The sequence below is a fragment of the Dermochelys coriacea genome, chromosome 4, assembly GCF_009764565.3.
Source record: "Dermochelys coriacea isolate rDerCor1 chromosome 4, rDerCor1.pri.v4, whole genome shotgun sequence".
In the NCBI taxonomy this organism is placed as follows: domain Eukaryota; kingdom Metazoa; phylum Chordata; order Testudines; family Dermochelyidae; genus Dermochelys; species Dermochelys coriacea.
The window spans coordinates 124997579-125020254 of NC_050071.1; the positions used below are offsets into that span (position 1 = coordinate 124997579).

General features: G+C 40.5%; 1 protein-coding gene across 3 annotated transcripts in view; it reads right to left on the minus strand.

The window, feature by feature from the left end:
* HTT (huntingtin) overlaps positions 1 to 22676 on the minus strand; it is a 190995-nt gene that overhangs the window by 14886 nt on the left and 153433 nt on the right. For 2 of the 3 annotated variants that reach the window (XM_038399202.2, XM_038399201.2), the window contains 8 exons: positions 20889 to 21043; positions 20297 to 20436; positions 19997 to 20079; positions 14566 to 14696; positions 14242 to 14371; positions 9563 to 9718; positions 6180 to 6370; positions 213 to 327 (listed from right to left, as the gene is read on the minus strand). In XM_038399202.2, coding sequence (XP_038255130.1) covers positions 213 to 327; positions 6180 to 6370; positions 9563 to 9718; positions 14242 to 14371; positions 14566 to 14696; positions 19997 to 20079; positions 20297 to 20436; positions 20889 to 21043 — 1101 coding nt within the window. Of the gene's footprint in view, positions 1 to 212; positions 328 to 6179; positions 6371 to 9562; positions 9719 to 14241; positions 14372 to 14565; positions 14697 to 19996; positions 20080 to 20296; positions 20437 to 20888; positions 21044 to 22676 lie in introns of those variants that run through there. The other variant, XR_006280578.1, reaches the window with a different exon arrangement.

Sequence of the window (22676 nt, forward strand, 5' to 3'; positions counted from 1 at the left end):
GTTACAAGGTGCTGCTCTGTGCAGGTGTGGGCCCTAAGGGAGCACACACAAATCCTAGGGTGGAGCACCCATAGAAATATATATGCAAAGAAGAAAACATTTCTTTCATAAAGCTTCTCAATAATAATCCCCCTAAAAGTTTTTAAAAAAATCTGCACTGATTCAACATTGCATCAAATCTTCTGTAATCTGGAGCACTGTGCAATACATACCTGTATAATTCCTGCAGAGAATTCAGGTCCTACATCAAGTGGGTAATTCTCTATCAAGTAGAATGCCGCAGCACACATCACTAAAATATGCTGTTGGTTATGGACATTTATACAGCTGTAAATAAGCAAGAAAGCAAATGGTTATATATCAGTAAAGAATTGGTTACTTACTGTAAACTGTTATTCTTTGAGATGTGATACAGACGTGTATTCCATGTAGGTGTGTGCATGCCCACCATGCAAGATCCAAAGAATTTTGCCTATAGTATCCATAGCCCCCTCCCTGGCTATACAAAGCCGTGCTCCCTCAACCCCCCTCAGTTCCTTTGCACTGAACAACCAGAGACTAGACTCTAATGTAGAAAAGACAGAGGGTGGATTGTGAAATACACATCCGCATCACATCTCAAAAAACTTGTTACAGTAAGTAACCATTTCTTTTTCTCGAGTAGATGCAGTCGTGCATTCCACTTAGCTGACCCAAAAGCAGTATCCCCACGGAGAGGGGCTCAGAATCTATTTAAACAAGGACTGCAGGACTGTGTTCCAAAAGTTTGTTGCTGCTCTGGATGCTGTGGTAATGGCATAGTGGTTCATAAATATATACCATGTAGCAGTTCTTCAAACATCCAATATTGAGACATCACTTAAGAATGCTACTGACGTGCCTTGCACTCTTGTAGTATGAGCTTGCACCCATAGAGGGCGTGTAGTCAAAGCTGTTTTGTATGCAATCTTGATGGAAGAAATTATGTGTCAGAAGACTGCCTGTCCCTTCATACAGTCTGCATATGACACACATAAGGCAAAGCCCAAAAGGGTTTAGCCCTGTCCAGAGAAAAAGGTCAGACATTATCTGATGTTCAATGTGTGAAGACACTGCTCCTCTGGAATTGAATGTAGCTTAGGGGGGAAAAAAAACCAAGCAAATTTGCCTCCTACTTTTAATGAAACAGAGAGACCACCTTAGACACAAATTTTAGGTGCGGCAGCAATGTCACTTTGTCTCTGGAGAACTGTGTGTAAGGAGGCTCTGCCATCAAAGCCCGCAATTCTCACTCTTCTTGCAGATGTTACCACCACAAGGAAAAAAGTCTTTTTTTGACATAAAAGATGAAAAGGGCAGGATGAAAGAGGGTCAAATGGAGGTCCCAAGAAAACCGCAAAGACCGTGGTAAGGTCCCAGAAGGGAACTGGTTTCCACACTGCTGGATGGAGATGAAAGATTCCTTTCAAGAACCTCATCACTGTGGAACTGGAAAACACCAATCTTCCATGAATGGGTGGATGAAAGGCCGAGACTGCCGCTAGATGCACCCTCAGCGAGCGAAGCATAAGACCTGACAACTGAAGCCAAAGCAAATACTCTCAGATGTCCTGGATACTAGCCAGCACTGGGTGAGCTCCACAGGCCAATGATCACAATGAAAAATGCTTCCACTTTGCTGAATAGGCCATCCTGGAGGAGGCTTTCTACTACTAAGGAGGACCTGTTGAATAACCCCCGAACATACTACTTTTCCCTCGTTCAACCTTAGAGCAGCCATGCTATGAGATGCAGGGAGCTGAGCCCAGGATAAAGAATGCAACCGTGATTCTGCGTGAGCAGGTCAGGATGCAGAGGAAGGAATATGGGAGGCTAAACTGAGCACAAAAAGGTTAGAAAAGTAGCACCACCTCTGCCATGCCAGGGTAACGAGGAAGCCTGCCTGAGTGCCCTGCTGCGCCGCAGGACTTTTATTGGCCCAGACTCAGAGATTGCGAGGTGGCAAAGGAGGCCGGACAGAAATGTTAGATGGGCCAGATCCGGTCCATGGGCTAACCCCTGGACTAGCTGGTAGAGGAACATCCGTCTGCTTGTAACACGTGAAATGCAATATGTGAATCAGGATCAAATTCTCTAAGCAGAGATGGGGAGACCTTTCATCCTGTCAGCTACTGCTACAACAGTTGGGTGGATTTATTAAATAGCTTGGTCCCTTCTATACAGAACACTGGTGCATATCTTACGTCCAATGAGCAAAGCTGCTGTTCTACTCTATTTGCATGTGGTTCGTGTAGAAAACGGACAGGAAGAATCTCTGATTGCTATGAAATGGGAAACTACCTTTCGGAGGAAGCTAGGGTGAGGATGCAATGGAATCTTATATTTCAAGACGACTGTGTATGGAGGTTCCATCATGAGGGCACAGATCTCCGAGACCCTTCCAGCCGAATTAATGGCCACTAAGAAAGCCACTTTCCATGAAAGGTATAATAAGGGGCACGTTGCTAACAGATCCAACAGGGGACCCATATGTTTCGATAAGACCAGGTTTAGATCTAGGGAGGGATGGGCTCTTGCACCTGGGGGTATAATCTTTCTCGATAGTGAGGAAACTGATAGACATCTCATGTAAAAAAACAGACCGGTTATCCACCCGAGGATGGAAAGCTGATAGTGCTGCAAGGTGAAACTTTATTGAGGAGATCCTTAAACCTTGCTGTTTCAGGTGTAACAAGTACTGGAGAATGTCCTGAAACAATGACAATGCAGGCGAGACTCCAAATTGAGCAGCCCAGATGAAGAACAACTTCCACTTTGCGAGGTAAGTAGCCCTGGTGGATGTAGGGCTTCCTGATACGAGTAAGACATGACAGCCCTGCTCTGAGCAAGCCTGCTCTCTGGGATTTAGCCATGGAGCTTCCAGGCTGTCAAGTGGAGGGAGCTGAGGTTTGGGTGCAGTAGCTAACCATGGTCCTGATAGATGTAGAGGGAGCAAGAATGGAGCCACCACAGAAAGGCCTAGCAGTGTGGCAAACTGATGATGGTGGGGCCAAGCTGAGGCTATTAGAATGACCCACACCCGGTCCTATTTGATCTAGAGGAGAATTTTGTACATGAGCGGGACAGATGGGAAAGCATAGTACAGGTGACCTGTCCATGGTAGCAGGAAGGCGTCCGTGAGTGATCTCAGGCTGAGACCTCGCAGGACTCAACTCAGAGTAAGTGTCTCAGTGGTGACACTTCCACTGTTGTGTCTGGTTTCAAACAGGCCTGCCTGGGGAATCCCATACTGCTGGTAAATACCCCTCATGATGTCCAGGTGAAGGGACCCCACTTGTGGTGACTGGAAAAAGACTTGTTGAGGTGATCTTCCAGCTCCTTTAATGCTCCTGGAAGATGAGAAGCCTCCAGGTAGATTGAATGGGCTATGCAGAACTCCCACAGCTGAACTGCTTCTCTACACAGAGGGGAAGAGCGAGCTCCTCCCTGCCTGCTGAGATAGAACATGGCTGACTGTAAGAACCAACACACACCTGCCTGTAATGTGAGGTGGGAATGCCTGACAGCCAGATGAACTGCCCTGAGCTCTTCAATGATGCATAGTGAAAGCTCTTCTGAAGGCCAAAGGCCTTGAGTCCTGAGGTGCCCCAGGTGAGCCCCCAGCCTAACGCTGACATGTCTGAGACCAGGCATATCTACAGTTGGGGCCATGAAAAGGGAACACTAGCACAGACCATCAGCAGGTCCAGCCACCAGTTGAGGGAGGTGAGGACTGGGGAAGGTATCATAAGAACCGAGTCTGGGTGGTGGCAGTTTGGTGAGTACATCGAGGCCAGCCATGCCAGGAGGGGTTTGAGATGTACTCTTGTGTGCTGCACTACGTACATACAGTAAGCCATGTGACCCAAAAGCCTCAGACAATTTTGGGCTGGGTTGTAACCATGTTGCCCTTGAAGTGCACTATCAGGGACGTGATTGTCTGAAACCAATCTTCTGGAAGGAAGGCTCTGGCCTGGGTAGTTGAGCACAGCTCCAATAATCTCTGTCCTCTGTACTGGAGTGAGAGTGGATTTCTGTACATTTATTAGCAGGCCTACGGCCTGGAATGTCAACCGGATGAGGATGCCGGACTCCATCTGAACTCCTGACCTGCATCTGTCTAGCCCAGTGATTCTCAACCTATTTACCATTGTGGGCTGCATCCAATACTACCTCTGTGGCCCTGAGGATGTCACATGCGGCCCAGTCAGCACAGAGGTGCAGCCCAAGTGACCCACAGGTCACAGGTTGAGAACCACTGGCCTAGCCAGTCATCCAGATGCAGATAGACTTGCACTCCCAGCTTCCTCAGGAAGGCTGCCACTACCACCATGCATTTTGTAAATACCCATAGAGCTGCCAACAGGCCAAAGAGGAATACTGCAAATCAGCAGTGCATTTGGTTCACAACGAACCTGAAGAACCTTCTGTGGCCTTGAAAGATTGATATGTGAAAGTAGGCATCTCTTAAATGGAAGGTATACCAGCCCCTGGGATCCAGAGAAGAAATAATGGAAGCCAGGGAGACCATGCGGAACTTTAACTTCGTGAGCTAGCTGTTGAGCTGGCACAGGTCTAGAATAGGTCTGCACCTTCAGGATTAGGAAATAACGGGAGTAGAACGCTGTCCCCCTTAGATTTTGTGGAAGCTCTTCCATGGTCCCCACCCAAGGGAGAGACTGAACTTCCTGGGTCAGAAGTTGCTCATGAGAGGAGTCCCTGAAGAGGCATGGGGAGGAAGAGTGAAAAGGAGCGGCAGAACTGAACTGGAGGATACATCCCACTTCCATTGTTTTCAGCACCCAACAGTCCATAGTGATACTGGACCATGCACAGCTGAAGTGGGACAGGCAGTCTGCAAATAAAGGGGGAAATAGGATAAAGAAACATGAGAACTGGTAAAATATCCTTGAGTGTCCCATCAAAAGCTACTTGGAGCCTTCTTGCTCTCTGGGTGGAGCAGATATTGACTTAGAGCTAGAAAGGGACGGTGGTCTACGCCTAAAGCCCCTGCTCCTTTTCCTCTGCGTGTCTTGATGGTGAGGTGGAATACCAGGAGGACTGCTGAGGTCTGTAGTGCTTTCTTCAAGTCACTGGGTAGCCCTGGAGTCCTTCAGCCCATGAAACTTCTAGTCAGTCTGCTCCAAACAGAGCAAAGCCCCCTTGAAGGGAAGATCCTGGAGGGTTTGATGGACCTCCCACAAGAGACCGGAGGACTATAGCCGTGAACTCTTATGTATGGCTACTGTGGAAGCCATGGACATGGCCACTGAACCTGCTGCAATCAGGGCAGCTTGCAGGGAAGCCCACGCTATGGATTTCCCCTCATCTACCAGCGTGGAGAACTCCAGTATGGCCTCTTGTGGCAGCAAGTCTATGAACTTCAACATGGAGTCCCATATGTTGAAGACGTATCTACCCAGCAGCACCTGCTGGTTAGTGATCCTGAGCTGCAGAACCCTGGTAGAGTAGACCTTTCTACCGAACAGGTCCAACTTTTTAAGAGTATTTTTCTTTAGATGATGCACCTTGCAGACCTGCCTTTCCTTTTTGTTGGCAGCGGGAGGAGGGAGGGGGCTAGATTGGAATTAGTGGTGGGATTAGTGGTCACAGACCACAGGTTGAAAACCACTGCTTTTTTATATTAAAAAAAGGGAAGATTTTGTAATACAGTCTACTGAACTATCAAACACTTATTTCTCTCTCTTCCTTCAAGCACGTCACTTCTGCAAATCAAAGCTGAAGACGGTGGCAAGGGACACTAGTATGTATCAGATACTATGATAGAAACGTTTAGTTTCCAGTCTGAGAGGCTGTTACATTTCAAAATGGCTAGGGGACAGGCAAACAAAAAATAAAAATTGACTATTCACCTCAAAGTTGAAACCAATTATCTTTTTGAAGTTCAAACCTGAAATGTAAAAGCTTTTTGCTCATGACTATGCACTCTATTTTCAGTTGGAATCAGAAGCAAAAATAGTAACATTGCAAGAAATTTAATTAGCATATTCTCAATCTGAAGTCCTCAGAATCTTCTAAAAAAAGCTTATTTTACAGGATCAAGAGATTTGGATAAACCAGGATATTTCTAGATGCTTATTCTACAGTTCAAATTGTTCTTTGCATTAAAAACTGCAAAATTTCAGATACATAACACCTACTGTGCTATCCCTCTCAGATTGGAAAGCAAATACTCGCTGATAATTGGAATGAGTTGCTTTGCTGTTTCATCAAGCAGGTCACATTCAAGGATGTAAAGAATTCCATGCAGAGCTCCAATCCGACTTGGCATATGGGTGCTGCGTAGTGTTGATTCCAACAGACGGCTTACTGGTTCGGCTACAGCTTTATCCTAATGCACATAAACAAAACGATGCACTAAAAGCATCACTGGACCAATGCAACATTCTGATGACTCATTAAAAGTGGAAAAAATTTTGTTGGTGAACTGAAGACTAGAAAATGTACCATGAATCAGAGGTTTAAACAAAACAAGTACTTAGATATCTGAACAACGTACTAAGGGAGATCATAATATTAAATCAGTGTAAGTATTTTATCAACTTTTTGCAAGTGAAATGGTAAACCACTGCACCAAGATGATAACGTAATGTCACATTTGGAAAAGAAGTTCTGTGATAATATATCATCAGTTTAGGGGAAGCACTAATATTACTGATAGGTAAGGGATGCCATGGATGCAGATTAGGATATTTACATACTAAGCATCCCTATACGTAGGCCTTGAGTGCCTAGAAGTTTCTAATCTGTCCATGGTCCTCCAAACTTGTTGACGTGTGAGGAAGAACGCTAATATATGAAACAGATTGCTATATGCCCAAGATCTGCATATAAGGATGCTTGGCACGTAAGCACCCTAAACGGCATCTATGGTAAACATTACCTTGGAGCCTCAGTCATTTGGACACACTGTTAATGGTCTGTTACCCATGGCCACTGACAGTCACACCTGGACACCACTTCCTCCCCACCACCTGTATGTTTAGTCCTCGAGGGCGAACATGGTATTAAAGGATTGTAACAGAAGAAGCAGAAGCTGAGAAGGCTGGAATGCAGGTTATTTATATTGCAATAGAACCTGGGATCCCAATCAGAGCTCAGGGCCTCACTATGCTAAGCACTTATAAATGTAACAAGACGGCCCTTGCCCCAAAGCCAAGAGACAGCAAGTGGACAGAAACAGACAGCTGGGGAAGGAGGGGCACCCATTCAAGGACATAATGAAACAACAATTAAGCACAGCACACTAGATGCCTAACCATTGTCAACCTTTTTGTACACATCACAGCAAAGAAGATTTTAAGGAGGGCAACCAAGTGGCTTTATGAAACTTTACAGGGAGATGTTGATGGCAGCAGCTTTGCTTTCAATGAGCTTCATAAATGGAATGTGAATTTTTAGTGGAAGTGGTTGGGTGTAAGTGAAGGTGGTTTCTGCACCATATATTGGAAAATGTATTTCACTACAGTGACTTTCAGGTTTGGAGTCTTAGTAGATCTATCACTGCTCAGACTCTCTCTGGTAACAGCAGCAGCTCAACGGTAACATTCACTATCTACAACTGATCATAAGATTATGGCCACTCACTCCTAGTGTGGACCCAGCAATAGGCCTCCATGCCTCTGCTAGAATACTAAAATGCACTCTTTTTAGGAGTGCAAAACAACCATCCTAATATACAATCTAGCTCGTAATGCAAATTCCCAACTTCTGAGTGGCATGAACCACTACATAGACCGACCTATGCGCAAGTCTCTACAAAGGTTTCCTGTCTGGTTTTGGGGGGGTAATTGAAGGGGCTGCTGCTTATCTTTAAAGATCTGAATAATCTGGTACCTGGCTATCAGGGAGATGGCCTCTTATCATATCCCTTGTCACAGCAGTTACAAATCAAATGAAGGCTCTTGCTGGACCAAAGGAAGGCTCTCAGTTTCAAAGAATTTAAAGCCAGAAGGCAACATTAGATCATCTAGGCCAGAGGTGGCCAACCTGTGGCTCCAGAGCCACATGCATCTCGTCAGAAGTTAATATGTGGCTCCTTGCCATAGGCACTGATTCCAGGGCTGGAGCTGTAGGTGCCAGTTTTCCAGTGTGCTGGGGGGGTGCTCACTGCTCAACCCCTGGCTCTGCCACAGGCCCTATCCCCACTCCACCCCTTCCTGCCCTCTCCCCGAGCCTGCAGTGCCTTCGCTCCTCCCGTTCTTCCCCAGAGCCTCCTGCATGCCACGAAACAGCTGATTGGGAAGGAGTGGGAGGTGCTGATCTGCGGGGCTGCCTGTGGGTGGGAGGAGCTGATGGGGGCCTGCTGACGTATTACTGTGGCTCTCTGGCATTGTACATTGGTGAATTCTGGCTCCTTCTCAGGCTCAGCTTGGCCACCCCTGATCTAGGCTAACCTCTTGCATATCACAGGACCTTAAATTTCATGCAGTTACCCCTATATTGAGCCCAATTACTTGTGTTTGACTACAGTATACCTTCCAGGAAGACAGCCAGTTTTGATTTGAAGACATCAGGAGGTGGAGAATCCACCATTTTCCTTGGTTGTTCGAGTTTTTTCCCCCACCTTCACTGCTAAAAATTTGTGCCTATTTCCAGTTTGAATATGTCTGGCTTCACTTTCCAAACATCTCGTTGTGCCCTTCTCCACTGCATTAAAGAGCCTGTTGGTACCCAGTCTCTTTTCCCCATGAAAGTACTTCAATACAGTAATCCAATACTTCTCAATTTTCTTTATGCTAGGCTACACAGTTTGAGCTCTTTAAACCTCTCGCTGTAAGGTATTTTCTCCAGCGCTCTTTTCTACACCCTCCCTAATATTTTTCAACATCGTTTTTAAAGTAGGGACACCAGAATTGGACACAGAATTCCAAAGTCAGTCTCACCAGTGCCATATACAGAATCAAAATCACATCCCTACTTCCTTGTTCATACATCTATGGATCACATTAGTTCTATTTGCCACAGCATTGCACTGGGAGCTCATATTGACTTATGTGTCCACCATAACCCCTAGATCTTTCCTAAAATAATGGCTTTCCAGCATACATCCCCCATTCTATACATATAGCTTGCATTCCTAGTTCCTAGAAGTATAACTTTGCATTTGGCTATATTAAAACTTTGTTTGAATGGGCCCAGCTTACCAAGTGATCCAAATCGCTCTGTATGACTGCCCTATCCTCATCTTTATTTACTATTCTGCCATTTAAGGTCCTCCACTCTGGAATTCATTCCCCAGAACACTCCAAACCACAAATATAGCAGTCTTCAGGACACAAAGACACTGGGTCTAGCTTTGATTATGTTAATTTAATTATTAAAATTATTTTAAAAAATGGATGGATGAGAAGTAATTAAAAATGTATTAAAAATAGGAAGCTGCCACTATGACAGGTGCTCCCTAAAACCTCTGAAAATATGCCAGTTCTTTGTGGCAGAAGTGCAGCAATTCCAGCATCAAACAGATGTACTGGCAATACATTCACAGACTTGCCACAACTTTTAAGTGACAATTTCTTACCATTCCAAGAACAGCAGCTGCTTTACATGTGGCTGGTACCAAATATTGAATGAGAATCTCATCTTCTGATGGATGCACCTTCCGCAATTCTGTCAATGTGGTGTACATCATCTCAAATTGATTCCTTTCTGTAAACAAGTCAGACACTGCCAGAAGCTGTGAACATGATAAAAATGGAGTAGAAAAATCTGTAATCATCAAGTCACAAACATTAGACTGTCACCGCTTAATATAACTGCCAGAAAAAAAAATTAAACTCCTTTTATTGTAACATGGGCTATAAAAAGTTTTAATTTGAAAACTACAGTAAAATCAGATATAGCCTAATCAGATACTGGCTTAAAAAGGAACAGTCAAACTTTAAAAAGACAAAGAACCCAAGATGGTAGAATGACACTTACACATTTTAAAATAAAATATTTAAACCAGTTCTTCTTACATACCTTCTGAAAGCAGAGTTTAGGATTCTGTATCTCTTAAATAACAGTAACACAAAACATCGGAAAATGCTCCCTGCTTTGTTTTTAGGAATTATGGCTGAATTGCTCACTGCCTTAATCAATGTGTTAGCTAACTCAGTCTTGAACATGTATCGGGGTGGTGCCCCAAACATATCCCTTAATGCTCTATTCTACCACCCAGGTATTTTTACTATCACTTGACCCCGATCAGGAGTCAAAAAAAAAAAACAAAACCCCAAACCACCTGGATTGCACAATAACTTGGATTTGAGATGTGTTCTTAATACGTATTCCATGTCTGGGGCACTTCTGCCCAGGCCAAGATTGGAATCAGTAGTGCCCATTGGACCATGCCTGTGCCTTTCATGCCCTTAAGCCCCCTTGCTTGAGGGAATAAAGTGGGCGGAGTGACCAACCAACCCTCATTTCCTTCACTAATATGGAATTCCAGTGTTAGACCTTGCAGTAGCTGGGAAAGGAGGGTGGGTTGCAGACTACATATCTGGAAGAGCTCCAGTCACTATACAAGTTAAATAACTTCCCTTTCTTCTTCTTCAAGTGCTTGTCTATATGTATTCCGCATCTGGTGACTCACAAGCAGCGGACAAGATAACAGAGAAGGGTGCTTGGATTCTAACTACAATAATGATTGCAGCACAGCTCTACCAAATCAAGCACCAGATAGAGATGCCTCTGCCATGGAATAAAGCTTAATAAAGATACATATCTTCCAACCAGCTGTCATATATGTCACTTATGGAATGTTTCTGAAACAAACTCCAGAAGCTGCATGTGCTCTTGTGTTGTACGACGTCCTAATCTACCTTGGAGGCCCATATGTAGAGAAGGTTCTCTCTACATACACCAACACCACAGCTTCCATGTCATGAGATGTAGAGATGCCAGGTCTGAATGAAGTTTTCTTCCCTTGACCTGGCTGATATAGTCACCCAATAACTCTTTCTTTCCCTCAGGACTTAATGGACAACCTGTTGAGCTCTATCACCTGGCCAGGTAAGAGCTAAAAGAGTGATTAACCCCAAATCCTGCACGATCTTTTTCATTATTCATAGAATCAGATGGATGGATAGGCAGGCATAATATAGACCTTGAGTCCACAGAATCAGAAAAGCATCTGACTGTGAACTGGGACTCGGTCCTCTGGTGGAGCAGAAATTTTTGTACTTCTTGTTCTTGATTGCAAACCAATCTGTGCAAGGAAAATCCCACTAGTCAAACACTGACCCAATGACAGAGTCCTTCACAAATCACTTGTGGTTCTGTTAGAAATATCTGCTGGCATGTTCTGAAGACATAGCAAGTGGATTATAAAAACAGTTCTTTGGTGTTGGATATGCCTTTCCGCAGGATAATGGCTTTCTTGCATAGACAAATGGATCTGGCCCTTCCCTGCTTATTTACATAAAATGTTGCAGTTATAGTGTCTGTCATTATTCGGATGCTTTGTCCCCTGATGTGGCTGAGAAAAGCCATATAAGCAAGACACTGCTCTGTATTCTAGAACACAGATATGTAACAGTCTCCTCTTTGGACCACCAACCCTGTGCTCTGAGATAGCTAGGATGGGGAGCTCATCTAGGCTTCGAAACATCGGTCACTGTACACTTCACAAGAAGTGATGAGTAGAAAGCAACAACCTTATATACTTGATGTGGTCCTTTTACCACTTTAACAACCTCAAGACTTGGAGATTTGAATCTTCATGTCTTTATTATGAAGGTGTGGGCTGTAAGAGGACTACAACCATTCCTCTGACAACACTGATGGAGTCTGGCGATTGCAGTCACAAATGTGCATAAGACCACATGTCCTACCAGACAGACATGTCCTTACAGTCGTTTGAGGATTTTCTTGATGTTGGTTGATTAGTAGAGACATGTCAAATTTGGCACAAGGTAGACAGACTACACCACAGCAAAAGTGTATCTGGGCTCTGATAAATTACATTTTCTGAGCATGAGTTAGGGAGGATTAGTCCTTGTTTATATTGAACCCTAAACCTGTAGAATATACTCAACCACACAAGGAGACAATATACCGAATCCTGTCCATGACTTGCTAGAGAGAAGTTCCTTGAACCAACCAGACATCAAGGTACATTAAATGAGCTGCTACTGCAACCAAACGTTTCACAGAAGTTCTTGGGGCTTTTGACAAACCAAAAGACACACTTTGTACTGCACATGTGTGTTGCTGATCACAAAAATGTAGAGATTTCCTGTGTGCTGGATGGATGAAAACATGCATCCTGGAGCTCAACAGCTGCAAATCAGTCTAGAGGATCCAAGGTGGTGATTATGGAGGACAGGGTCACAATCCAGAACTTGAATTGGCAGATGAATGTGTTTAGGTTTTTAGGTCTAGGATGGGGCAGCCTATTGATTTTTTGGGGGACTAGAAAATAATGGGAATAAAAGCCCTTTCTTACAAACTGAGGAGGAACCTCCTCACATTGCTCCAAATTTCAGGAGGGATTGTGCCTCCCAATGTAACAGACTCTCATAAGAAGGGGTTCCAGAAAAGGAATGGTGAAGGCAGATGGATGGTAGGAAAGTCTTGAAGCTGAATGGAGTAACTTTTTCCCTATTATCTCCAGTACTCATTGGTCAATGGAAATATGGTTTCAGGCTTCTTGAAAACTAAAGAAATGGTTCCCAAAAAGGGTGGGGAAAGGGTAACGATCTCCCAAAACTGGCTGATGGCTCTCAAAGTGACAGTCAAATTAACTGCTTCGAGGAAGTAACAGTGCCATGGCAATGGTGACAACATATTAAACTCAATTGGGAGGATAGGCAGACCTGTGATAGGAGTATAGTTATGATGGAAGGCGTTAATCTATAGACAACTGGAAAGGTGCTTGAGGCTGAGGCTGTGCTAAAGAGATGTCAGGGCTTCAGGTGTCTCTTATATCCCCTTTTCTGATATCCCCCAAAATCAACAGGGCTCTGGCCACTGATGCCTTGATAAATTCCAAAATCTCAGGGAATGGTCTGTTGCGGCATTCAAAAGTTATGTTTTACATACATACACAGAAATCCCATCAAGTTGAGCATAAACATGATGGCCGCCCTCTTGGCCAACAAACCAGGGATCTCCAGAACTAAAAACAAGAGGTGCTTGCAACTACTTGAGCTACAAGCCAAGGGTTCTGTAAACTGGGGTTGTAACTCCTCATATGCTCTGTTGACCTGCATAGAAGTGGACTGTAACACACTCACCAGTGGGTTACATAAGGCTTTGCAAAAGCTTAGCCAAATAACTAACAGAAGAACGGGGACCGCAAGTCCAAGAGACCAGATACCACTAACTTTGCTCAATGTTACAGTCATGGGTGGTAAGAAGGAATTGAGGGTCTGTTGGTCATTCCACACCCCCTTATGCTCTCATGCTGGGGGGCGCAAGGGCATGAAAGAGGTAGGTGCTGCCTAACAGACAGTGCTAGCCAAAAGACTTCCATTAAGTTCATGAGGGAAATGTGCACAGACATGGAATACATACAGACAAGCACTCAAAAAATAACTTCTCTTTCCTTACCCTTTTGGCTTACAAAACCAACAACAAAAGTAAAATAAGTAGTCTTGGGGTCCAAATGAAGGTTACTGTTTAGCAACATTATGAACCCAGATTTCCAATAATGCACAATACATTATCTTTGCAGCAAGAGTGTGCCATCCCAACATTTTCTAAGTCTATGAATAATTGCTTTTCAATTTATATTATCTTAAAAGTTTCAGTGGCAATCACTCCCAGGCGCTCCATCCCTCAAGAATCCTAGATTTAATCAGATGTTTCAATAATAATCTTAGTGCCTACTTACATCATTTATTCCTCTGCTTTTATATCTTCTCCCTCATATAGGGTAAACACAGAATCCTGAACTCTAGTCTTAGTAGGTAGGCAAGTAAAGGAAGAATTTATTCTCAAGTATTCTTTTATAACATTTATTTATAATTCAATTTTACACATTCTACTATTACTGAGTGCTTAAAACAGCTTAATATATTTTAATCAAAAGCTTTCCCATTGAACCTTAAATTATCATTTCGGATGAAGGATGTATCATTACATCAATGACTATGCCTACAGAAGTCAGTTTTTCTGTATATTAGGAAAAGCTACTTTATAAACTCTCTGTAAACTCAAACATATCATGAAAGTGCACTCAATTATGGCACAGAATTTATTTTTTAGACTTACTGATCTCACCACTTCACTAATCAGAATGACTGGTGTTCTCTTGCTAGGATTTGATGGCAATATCCATTGACTGTACAGTTCAAGCAAGAACTGAGAGCAAGAATGTATATCAACCCCAGCCCGGTGTTTCCTGCAACGTACAATGAGCAAAAATTACAATCACTATATTCATGTTTCTTTTCAAAGTAATTAGAAAAATCAATCCTTACACAGCATCCATTTTATAAAAGGCAACATAATTCTCTTTTAATGACTTCAAAACACAAGAAATATTAGCATTGTCGTCTTTTCAAGTGGCAAACGAAAAAAAGCAACACAAGTGACCTGGAATTAATAGGAGAGGTTGGTGGTGAAGAAGGAGCAGGCATATCATTCTCATCTTCTTCATCTTCATCCCACTCCTCTTCTCTCAATGGAGTGATGTTATTTCCTAGCCACACGGAGTGTATAGAAACCTTAAATATCAGAAAACATTAACTTGAAAAATATTTAGCTTTTTCATAATCAAATTAGAAGTTGCTAGAACAAAAAAAGCTATAAAACTTTTTTATTTAAAAGAGGAGCAAAAATATTGTACAGTATCAGGATATGTTTATAAAAGCTTTATATCATTTTTATATTTATGTATTTTATGTTGCACATGTGTTGTGCTTATATGGCAGCAATAAGATTATGCTGTGCACCCTATCACTTTACTGAAAATACTGAACTTGTTTCTAGAAACATATGGCATATTGAGTTTACAGGCACAACAGTGAGTTTTACAGGCATCCATCATATCACTACACTTACAGTACACTAGCACAGACCAATTAAGCTATAGCTATAACCAAATGTATTTTATCTGGGAACCAATATATGTAGGAGCAAGTCCCAACCCTGAATTCTCTAGCCAAAAATACTTTCAAAAATGTTTCCTTTATTTATATTCTAGTGTCAAACTAGAAACAATTCAGAAAGTGCTACTACTGTAAAATTAAAGAGGACATGGGAAGGTTAGTGACTGCTGGTTCTATTGCCATTTGCAAAAGTTTAGAAACTTAGCTGGGTTTAGCTAATCGCAACTCCTATGCTAATTTCAGAAAAACGCTTGTGAGAAAGAGAATTGGAAGGTCAGAGTTTGAACAGTCATGTTTAAAACAGCCAAGGCTCAAGTAATATGCAATATTAGAGGACTTCTACTATGAGATATATGCAGTGACATTGCTGCCTTCCCTTAGATGTGTCTGGAGGAGGGGAAAAAAAATAGATCAGCATGAAACCCTGATATCATTCCACAGGCTTTTGTGGGAACATCTGAATATGTGTGAATCCCATCCAGTTTGCATAACTGGATTTTGCACCCTAACTTTTGGGGCTAAATAAATCCCAAACTCGAAGTGCCAGTTAGCTGAAATGGCCTCACTGTTGGGTTGAAACTATGAAAAAAAAATCAGACAAAACTAAAATCAATCTGGTCAATGCTCATGAAAGCTAGGAAAAGTTGGATGAAAGGTTAATGAATCTTAGAAAACCTGATGAAAATGTTGAGCTTATAACTAAGTCCAGAACCAGCCACATTTTCTTTTGTTGCAGGTTTCACTATGAAAGTTTGATACAACTCTAGAAAAACACCACTTAGTATAAAAGATTTTGAGTGCTCTTCTAAATTTTATATGTTATATCATTCCTGCACGTGTACAGGTTAATATTACAATTTTTATGTCTAACTTCTGACTGAAAATATTTTTTTAAATGTGACTTTTTTTTAAAATCTGGATTCAGAACTTTCCATCTTCTGCTCATCTATTACTGTAATTTACTAACATTTCAAAATATTCCATTGTGAAACTGAAGTTGAAGCAAACACAATCTACACTAAAACAATTATCCCCAGCCAGTTTTGCTAATTTCCATTCTGCTGTCAGTTTGCAGAATTGGGAAGAAAAATTAAGTAAAGATGATTTTCAGATTTGCAAGTCTGCGTGTGTGTAATCTCACTGAGTCAGATTGAGTGTGCATTTCATTTCTATTACACATTTTTAAAACCTTTCATGCTCTACAGTTCTTTGAAAACTGAGCAAGAAAAGTAAACTCCTTAAAAACCGATGTTTTGGAGCATCTTTCAATATACTTCCCAGGGTAACTATAAGGTGGTCACTAGTAGTTTTGTTCAAAAATCATCACTGGGATTGTTCATTGTCTCTGAAAAAATGAGACGATTTCATTTGGGTACCAAGATATGGTTTTAGTAGGCACTCATTGGAAATACTGGCCTCAAGTGTTAAATATTTACAGCACTGCTTATTTAAATTCTGTAAAGCATTACATTCATATCTGGCACACAATCAGAATGTTTGCATCAGTTTGCTCAATAACAAGTCAAAATGATATTTTTCCCCGAGTACAGTAAGCTGAGACCAGTTTCCAAAAAACAAGTTGTGCCCTTGCTTATCTTATCATTGATAAGTTTATGAAATCAGAAATTAGATAGAATTTTGTTGTTGTTGCTGCATAAGCAGAGTACAATATAGCTTGAGGATTCAGATACATTGGTTCTGCAATGCATACTGCAGTAAAAACTTGTGTTTGCAAGTCATCTGAGAAACCATGTCTTGAACACCACAGAGCAGCTCCAATTTTTCTAATTTAAGTTCAAAGCATCATTTCTTACAATAACTACATTTTATGTAAGAAGCTGAGTCACAATTCTGAATTTTAAAGCAAAATATAATACATTTTTGAAGTATATTTAAGTGCTCTAAAGGAAGAGAGGGAGACTAAGGAGTTAAAAATCTTACATGGATCACAATTAGAGAGGGGATTTCTGGTCTCAACCTAGACTACAAAACATGATTTTACTGGAGTTATCTATATAAAAGGTTGTTTTAATCAGGGAATGAAGTTATTTCTATGAATTAACTTGAAAAAAAAAGTTTCTACACAAATAATTAGTCTAGCTAAACCAGCTTTATCTTTCCTAAGTCTATGTTTACATTCTTCCCTCCCTTCCCTAAAATTATTCACAAAAAAAATAGATTTGCTTCCTCATTTTAAAAATAAAATAGGCTTAAACTGTTGCATTCTTGTTTGCTCTATCTTGTGCAAGCAGCAGCTGTAATGATGATGTGTACACCAGAACGTCCATCCAAGAAATTCAACTATACTGAGGTTATGATTTTAGTTAAATTAGCTGGCATTATATAAAGCTAGACAGGACCACAACACATACATACTTAGAAAGGTTTCCCTTAATCTAACCTTTTTAATATTTATAAATATTTTATATTTATATATATTATACACACAGTACCCACATATAGCATTATACACACAACAATCAAGGTTATTTATGTCATGTTTTCAGGGGCTTGCAAATTGGAAATAAAATTCAATCCAAGCAGAAAAAATGGTACAAGATCTCAGACCACAAGCTAAATAGCAAAATGTTTTGTTTGGGTTTCTGATTTGGAGTGAAGACGCATAGGTGAGTGAGGAAATGAATAAAGAATGTGAAACAACTCCATTTGGCCATTTTAATTTTTATGGATGTAAAAAATTATTCTCTCCAATGATTAATCTCTAGATAAGGATTAAATGTTTTTGTTATTTTGAGAAAGAAAAATAAGACTAATATTAAGTTATTTTAAAAATAAAGTTAATCATGAGCAACAAATTCTAAGTGCCAGAATATTCACAAAGGTACATGGTGCATTTTGGCAGGGTCATATTTTAAACTGCAAGCTAAACTTAATTTCACAGCTGCATATTAGTCTAACGATGGAGTCACTTCAGTTAAAAAAATTGAAAGGAAATTCAACACACAAACACCCTACTCCAGAAGATCATTTATTTCAATGTGTGAGGCTACATTGTCTATATTGCATCTCTGTTACAGTGCTAAACACCAGAAGTTTGTACAATGGGTTTATACAATGCAAAATATTGTAATGCTCAGCTTTGTCGACAAAATTACTTGAAACATGTCAAAGGCATGTCATTAAGAGTGAACCAATGACATACTTGAAGATTTTACAAATGAAATTAAATTGGAGTTGAAGAAAAAAAAATCAGAAAAGTTAACTTGTGAATAAACTTAACCTTCACTCAATAGTGAAGGTTAATAGCGCGCGCACACACACACACACACACACACACACACACACACACACACACACAGAGCCAGCTTTCCTGGCCAAATAAACTCACCTTGGGCAATATTATTTTTGGACTCAAGTGTGACAGATATGGCATTTTTCAGCAATATCCTTGATACACCTTACTGAATTAAGTTTATGTATCTTTGGGGTCCATTATTTTAAATGAATGATTTATGTATTATCATGGGCCAGGAATGTATGTAACATTTAGAGTGGGGAGATGTGACAGATGTGAGACTTGGGGGTAACAAAGGAATATGTTGCATAATATGCCAGATAATAATGGACTTTTGGAACGAAAAGTGTTAAGTGGTTTTCCTGGAGACTATCTCGGGGAGGTGAAGGCAAATTCCTGGTTATGTAAAACCCAGCCTTTTGAAGCGGACTATTGTTTGCTATCACCTGTTACATGAGGCCAAGATCAAATGACCAAGCAGAATCAAGGAAAGACTGAACTATTCATGGTAGTTCTTATTCTGAATCTGAGACAGTTATAACTTATAGAGATGGGGTGAACTCAATTGTGGTTTTGAAGGACTGACTTCTATGAGAGCCTGAGGCTGGAGTTGGGGTAACCTCTTGTAAGCTTTTTAGCATACATGTAGGTTATTTTTTGTTTTTAAATGTGCTTTATTTGTAATGGTTTCACCTTAAGTATAAAACGTGCTCTCATAGAAAGAGCTGTGTGGTAACTTGTAACTATAGCAATTATGCTGTTAGTAGCTTCTGGAGAGAAAGCAAAGCACAGACACTGGCCAAAATGGAGGCAGGGAACTGTGTAGCCTGGAAAAAACCCAGGTCAGGAGGAAGAGACATGTAGGTCTCTTCTCAAGAGAGGTAATGGCTGTGGAGCTACGAGACTAGAGTGGGTGTCTTCAAGGGACCATGGAGGTGGAATACAGGTGCAGTTGCCCTGAACAGTGACAAAAAGTACCTAAAAATGGTATTTTGTACTAGAAGTTCCTTCTCAGTCAGAACTTTTGCATTGCTAGTCCTTCAATAAAAATGTTGGTATTGTCACAGCTGTAATGATTTTCTTGTAGGAAATACAAATGCCTTGCTAATGGACAGTAATATGACATCTAGCAAGTTAAAATATTTCCAACTAATAAAGGGGGAAACGGGTCCTAGAGACAGACAACATAAATCTGATATTTTCCATATCTTGCTTGGAAATACTAACTTGGGCAATTTTAGATCTTTTAACGGTGACAGAAACCTTACTCAAATATAGTATTTGAAATTGAGAAGTTTTTGCTAATGCATATGTGCCTTTTTAAAATGGAATCCTATTTTTCCAAATGGAGTTTAAATTTAGTCATGGAATGAAATATTTAAATTATGAATTTAAACATCAGAATTATTGATAAGACATTATACTTGGTGCTAACAAGTATTTAATGAATCCTGGTGGAGAACTTGTGCTCCCTAGCTAGGAAACGTATTTACAACTCAAAAAAAAGTTCACTTGTTTTGTTTTCAGTCAGGATTTAAGATTGTCCTTAGTTTACTAAATCTAAATTGGATGTTAAGCAATGCTTCTTAAACTGGATTTTTGAGAATAAAGACAAGAAAGTTTTAAAAAGTTTGGGCTTGATGTATTAACTTGAACAAACCTGTCCTAGTTTATAGCCCATGTTTCCCATTTCTCGCTCAGTATTGATCTGCAGTAAAAGTTTTTCATGGCTGATAAGACCACCTAAAATAAAAAGACAAAGGACTTTTTAAACAAATGCCCAATAAACCTGAAAACTACTTTTTTTTCTACATTATTTGTTCAGAATAGTGTATATGGTAATTCCTGTAAATGTTTTTCTATCACATATAAGAAAAGTTACTTTTTTCAGCAAGCAGCCATCATTTCATTCACTGCAGGACTGAAGAATTATTGGTATAAATGACCATTGCACACATACCTGTGGTAGCAGGAGAAAGTGATGGAACAGGGTCCCATGCTTGATAAAAATGGTGAGTGGCAATATTATCCCTCTTAGATATCATTGCTTGGATTTCTTGTTCCACAATTCCTCTGATAACACTTAACTTCCTCCCAAACCTGAAAGCTCAGAAGAAAGCACATTAATGGTTTAAGATGATGTTTTTTCCAACATTTGCCTGTAAAATTAAGTATGAAAATTACCAGTTTACTATTCTAGCTGCATATTCACTTAGCTGTTTTTAAACAAGTCTGAAATTTTGCCTGAGCTTATGGTTTACTGTGATATTAGGATTCCTTCCATATTTAGCTTAGAAAAACATGAAGAGCTTTCATCAGGCAACTGCTATGCCAACAAAAGAGATTTAGCTATATTTAAAAATAAATGTACTTGTAGTGTAGTGTTTCATTTTGGAATTTACAAAATATAGCGTGTGTACGTATACGTACACACATACATCTATATTATACACCATATGTCTACATGTTACTAGAATAAGCTATCTTGTACATAGCTTGATACAGAGTTATCAATATACATTCATGTGCTTTCAGAACAGGTGAAATAATACCTTGTATCCAGAACTTTTAAAGCTTTATTGCGGGGCTGCTGTTCCAAGCAGCTAACTGCTGGATTGCCTGCAACTGGTATCGTCATTGCACTCAGCACCAAGGAGGTTATGGCTTGTACTGCAAGAACATTAATTTGAGTCCTCTCCGTGTCTTCCTGTAAAGTGAACATACTCTATGTGAAAGTGAAAATGGAAGATCACAAGTTCCACCAAAACCAATGTAATACATCACTTGATGCTACAGATGTTCTCTCAATACTCCAGTGGAAAGCAACACCACAAGGACTTTGGCAACGTTTCTGGTGAGAGTGTAGATTACTTCCTGACCAGAAATCTGGCCACCAGATCAATCTCTTGATCTATGTCGTAGTTTGTATGATGCCTCATACTCTTTGAGAATTAAATATAATTATAAGGATTTAACCTACAATCTCATGATAGATATTTTTTAATATTTCCAGAACAATCCACCTACTTTCATGTTGCGTCTAATTTCAGATGGATCCATTCCCAAGTTTTTGTGATCACTTCTTAGATCCTGATTAAGTCGCAACAATATAATCCGTCATAATCAAATGATATACATTTGTGCTCGAGTCAATAACTACTGTGACAAATATGACAATTTCCTGCAATATCCTTGTCAAACCTTATTGAATTATGTGAAATCTTACTGTATTAAGTTTATATATCACTGTGGATTGTATGGAATTGTATGTAAGGATTGTATGTAATTTCATTGGGGAGGAGACCACAGCCCTCCAGGAACTAAGAACTGTAATTAAGCAAATTCACTCAGGCTATAACATTTGCTAAGAGGGACCACCACCTTGGGAGACTTGCATATGCCGGTTACAACTGGATCCTCTAGAGAACAGCAGACCAGAAAAGGACTTTTGTACAAATGAGTTTAAATTGACTTAGGACAGTCTTTCTGATCCTATAAATGGATAGGACGTTCTGTCCAAAGGGAGGGCCCCAATCCTTAGGGAAGGATTGGAAGGTCTGACAGCAACCAGAGCCCTTGTTGGAGTTTGGGGAAGAGAGGTGATCTCTGGTAATCTTATTAGCTAGCTATCATGTAGGTTCTTTTATTGTTTTTAAAATTTCCTCTGTAATGCTTTCACCTTAAGAAAACTGTTACTTAAGACATTAACAATTTTTTCCAATTTTTGCTGTATTCAGCAATCTTTGCCATTCTATACATTTCCCTTAGGTACTCATTTCTTCAATTTTAAAAAAATGATATGGCTACCACTGCCATATTATCAGAGCATCCCCAATCTTTAATATATCTACCGTCTGTGAAGTAGGTAAACATGCCCCCATTCTATAGATGGGAAGAGAGACTACATGACTTGCCCGAGATCACAAAGGAAGTCTGTGGTGGGCAGCAAATTGAACCTAGATCACCCAAAGTCCCAGGCTAGTGACCTAGCCACTGGCCCATCCTTTCTCCCCATTCTGCCTATATAAAGCCTCTCCGAATTCATTCATATTTATTCTTTTTAGTTTACATTTATTTTCCAATACGTTGTTTGCATTGCAGCACTTTGTAAATGTTCAATTTCAATAACCTTGTCTGTTAAATATGCCGAGGTAAAACATATTTAAGGGTCTTATTGATACAGTACTTTCAAGCTGCCTGCATGTGCAGGGAGATGGACCAAATAGTGGGTTTTTCCATCTATGACTTCTATGGGTTAGTTCAAGATACAACAGCAACTGTGACCAGGCTACATTACACATCCTGCTCAATTTGTGATATAAATCTTACAACAAACAGTA